Here is a 4223-nt window from a genome sequence, read left to right as displayed (position 1 = left end):
CATCCAGTTTTTTGTTTGCGTACACACACACACACACACACACACACACACACACACACACACACACACACACACACACACACACACACACCTGTGGCACAGTGTGTTGGTGTGTTCATTCAGGAGATTAACTGCTAGCGTAGTGTGTACGCAGTAGCCATTAGGAGCTAACGAGTGTGATGCTAACAAAGCTGGCTGTCTTAAGGAGCTCATCGTTAACCATTAGCCACCTGATGAGCTCAGTGCTAATGCAGCTTAGCACGGTACGCTAATGACTCAGCCATTAACCTCCTAATAAGAGCAGTGTGAGTGGAGCCACACGGTTAGCTGCTAGCAATCACCCGAGGGTCTCTACAAAACAAAACCAACTATGATGACATGAAACGGCCCTCATCACCGATTGGCTGCCGGGTTCGACCATGTGACCTCACTTTCACCCACCTGCACACTTGGTCCTGGCTCTGAGCGGTGGCCCGGGGTTCCCTGTGCCTCCATCCAGGGGCCTGGTGAGGAGCACACTGATCTCATACTCTGTGTCGGGGTCCAGATGCCCGATTTTATGAGTGGGCTTATCAACCGGTGTGGTGTCGATCAACATGCCTGCTGTCGTCCGATACTCAACCTGAAAGCGAGCACAATGTTACAGGTAGGCTGCCCCAGAAGTGGACAAAAATCACCCGACCAAAACAAATATAAAGCAAATTCCTGGATCTAAACTTTCTTTGAAAAAAAAATATGCACGCATATACATCTGCACATACATACATACATACTATAGAATTGTAAGTTCTATGCATTACAGAATTCTGCCACAGTTTGTGGCTCCAGCATCTAAACTTTCTTTGACTATTAGCCTGTTAAAGGGAACAGCAGGCTGATAAGCTAACTATGCAATGTTAGCCAATGTCGTAGCTGTAGCCACACTTCTGAATCAGTGACCAATCAGCACTCACGTCTCGCTCAGTGATTGGTCCGTCCCCATTGATCGAGTTGGCGTTAAGTTGTATCCACAGGTAGGTGGCACCAACTGCTGTCAGCTGAGGAGGGGCGATGGGTACAGGGGGCTCTGAGGGACAAAGGACCAAGATCAGTCTGACAACACACACATGAACACTCACACACACATGAACACTCACACACACATGCTCTTCTGGGTTTCACTAAACCCTTGACGAGGGAGGAAGGTGTTAATAAGACAATTAATATTCGTGACCTTCGGCGAATCACGGCAGACCTGGATTCTATTACCCAGAATCCCCGGTGGTGCTGCTCTACTTCGTCTTGACCCACTTCATCAAAAACACACACACACACACACACACACACCAGCCAGGATACAATGATATCTGTTTTTCACGTTCAAGTTAATGTTCACCTGTGTGTGTGTGTGTGTGTGTGTGTGTGTGTGTGTGTGTGTGTGTGTGTGTGTGTGTTATTGTATCAAACACACATACAAAGTCTGAGTGACAGTTCAATCAGAGGTTTAACCGCCGGGGATTGTGGGGATATGTGTCAGGTCATGTGACCAACAAACACCTCCTCACCTGTTATGGTGTTTGTTTGCTTAGAAATGGCACACACAGACACACACTTAATCCTTGTATTGATCAGCTCAGCTGTGAGTAATGTCACTTGGATCTGCTTCTTCTCACATCTACAGACACAAACTGAAATCTGAACTAAACAAATATAAAAGTATATATGAGTGTGTGTGTGTGTATAAAAATAAAACTCGGGTTTCAAGCTGGGGTCCTCAGTAGCTTGAGGGTCCTGCGCAGTATCTTAGCTGTTCATACTGCACTCTTCTGAACAGAGATCCCTGATGTTGTTCCCGGGACCTGCTGGAGCCACTTGCCTAACTTGAGGGGGTCACTGCCCTGGTCAGCACTGGGACCACTCTTACCTTCGCTCTCTACAACTTCTTCTCCAGCACCGTCAGTCTGGGTATCAAAAACCAGGCCTGTACGTCCAGGTAAAAGCACCTACGGAGCTGCCAGAGCCCCGCCCAACATAAAAGGCAGATTCAACATGAAACTGTTTAAAAGGTGCAAACTCAGACGCTCTCTGCTCATCATCCTCCGCCTGGCTTTACGATCCTGAACAAAGAGCCCTAACAGCTGGTAGCGCAGTGCTAGTTAGCATCACCCAGCATGGCGTGCAGTGGGACCTATTTCTGAATGTGCAGTTAGTGTGTCACAAACACTTTGTTGTGTGATGGAAGAGTGCGATATAAACTGTTGTCTCATCAGTTTGTCGTGATATAATCAGAGTATGAAGTGGGTGCTCCACAGCGCCTCTGGTGGCTGAAAATATAAAACAGCGCTGTGATCCCTCAGCGCACATGTGACACAAATACAGAAATAATGAAGTCGGACATCCATGAAACCGTCACAGGCTGCTGATCGATTACTGATGGATCCCATTGATCTGCTGTGATTTCTCCTATTTAGACTGAAACATGCTTAAATGTAAAATCGCAGAATTATGTTCATTTAAGAGAATCTAATAAAACATGAAATCATATTTATACTGCTGGTCTCAGCAGGCACCATCAAATGTGCCGCCATGACTAAGCCGCGAGATGAAGGCTAAACGCCATCGAGGCTCATCCCGCGTTCCTCCGACTCTTCAGCGTGATGGGGTAGGAAAAAAGTGTGGATGAAAGCTACGCTTCAGAGACGCCTGACGGCTCCGTCGCACCGAACACGGTGCGTTTAACGAGTCATCGTTAACACGCTGCGGGCCCGCATGTGCGTTCGGGTTAGGGCGCCAGCACTCTGACAGGCAGCGCCAGAAAGAGGAGGCTTTTACTTTGGTGTGATTCATCTTCACAGAAACATTCTGACAAAACGCCGCCGAGACTCCCGCCTTAAAACGGCGCTCTGACTTTCTAATGAGGCTCTCCTCTAACCCCGCAACACACACACACACACATACACACACACACAGTCACAGAGCAGTAATGAGGAGCTTTAATAAAACTCTTTCTCGTTTCACGATGGAGTCATTAAAATAAAAAACATGACAAACTGCAGCTTTGATCTGCAGCGAGAGACAGACGAGTGAGGGAGGGGGGTGAGGAGAGGGGGAGGGGGTGAGAAGGAGGGACAGGCGTCCTCTTGTGGAAGACAGGATGATCAGTTTTTTAAGCTTCACATTATTCACATCACTTAAATATATTCAGAGATTATCAGTCAATAAGAGAGCAGCACTCACGTTTGACTGTGAGGTCAGCATAGGAGGACACGCCCACCCCTCGCTCTGATTGGGCGATGCAGCGGTAGCGTCCAGAGTCTCCTTTGGTCGTGTTGTCCACATTGAAGCTCGCCACATAACGCCGAGCATTCAGCGGTTTGGTTTCCCGTACCGCGGCCTGCCGACCGCCCATTCCCTGCCGAGCACAAACACACAAAGTGAAGCAGCCACATACACACACGCCACGCCGAGTGCAGTCTCGCCGCGTGGCGCTCATGTTACTGACTATGGATTATTGATAGATCACCTGCAGGTACAGCAGCAGGTTGCTCTGCGGACGTCCATTGACGGTGCAGTGAAACGTGGCTGTCTGTCCTGCGTTCACCTCCACACCTTTGATATGGAGGAAGTGAGGGGTGCTCACTGAGGACAGGAACACATAAAACACTGAGGTCAGAGGTCACACACTGCTGACATCACCTGACTGACCATGCTACGGTAACAGTGAGTCTTCTCTCCTCTGATCTCTTCAGCCGAAAAACAAAAATCTCTACAATCCAATTAGAAAATGGATTCTGGAGGATGCAGGTAAGTATGTGTGTGTGTGTGTGTGTGTGTGTGTGTGTGTGTGTGTGTGTGTGTGTGTGTGTTTTCAATCAGTTTATTGAACAGTGTTGACGTGAAGTAAGACAGCAAGAAAAAGTTCAGGTCAAAGATGTTTACTCGAGGTTTTTCTTCCATCAAAAAGATGTGTACACACACACACACGCACACACACCACCCTATGTGTGTGTGCGTGTGTGTTGTGTTCACATAACAAAACAACATAAAAATAGGAGTATTCAGTTGAGCAAGTAGATAAACAGAAGGATGGATCAAAGTCCATGCTAATCAACTTATATTTTAATGAGCTCCCCTGCCTCCACACACGCACACACACACACACACACACACACACACACACACACACACACACACACACACACACACACACACAGTGACCTTGATTCTACAATACCGGCTCAACT

At 47.7% G+C, this 4223-nt stretch overlaps 1 protein-coding gene across 1 annotated transcript in view; it reads right to left on the bottom strand.

The window, feature by feature from the left end:
- Positions 1–441: 441 nt before the first annotated feature.
- The window catches only part of ptprma (protein tyrosine phosphatase receptor type Ma), a gene marked incomplete at its 3' end in the record, with an annotated part of 69260 nt that continues 65478 nt past the window's right edge, over positions 442–4223 (bottom strand). Inside the window, exons 2-5 of the mRNA XM_013916060.1 lie at positions 3503–3618; positions 3217–3391; positions 954–1066; positions 442–622 (exon numbers count right to left, since the gene is read on the bottom strand). Of these exons, the coding sequence (XP_013771514.1) occupies positions 442–622; positions 954–1066; positions 3217–3391; positions 3503–3618 (585 nt within the window). The remainder of the gene's footprint in view (positions 623–953; positions 1067–3216; positions 3392–3502; positions 3619–4223) is intronic.

This window comes from Pundamilia nyererei, unplaced genomic scaffold (assembly GCF_000239375.1).
Source record: "Pundamilia nyererei isolate P.nyererei 1_Seehausen unplaced genomic scaffold, PunNye1.0 scaffold00444, whole genome shotgun sequence".
NCBI lineage: Eukaryota > Metazoa > Chordata > Actinopteri > Cichliformes > Cichlidae > Pundamilia > Pundamilia nyererei.
Note: the sequence above shows the minus strand (reverse complement) of the source record. Positions and strands in the feature narration are given on the sequence as shown.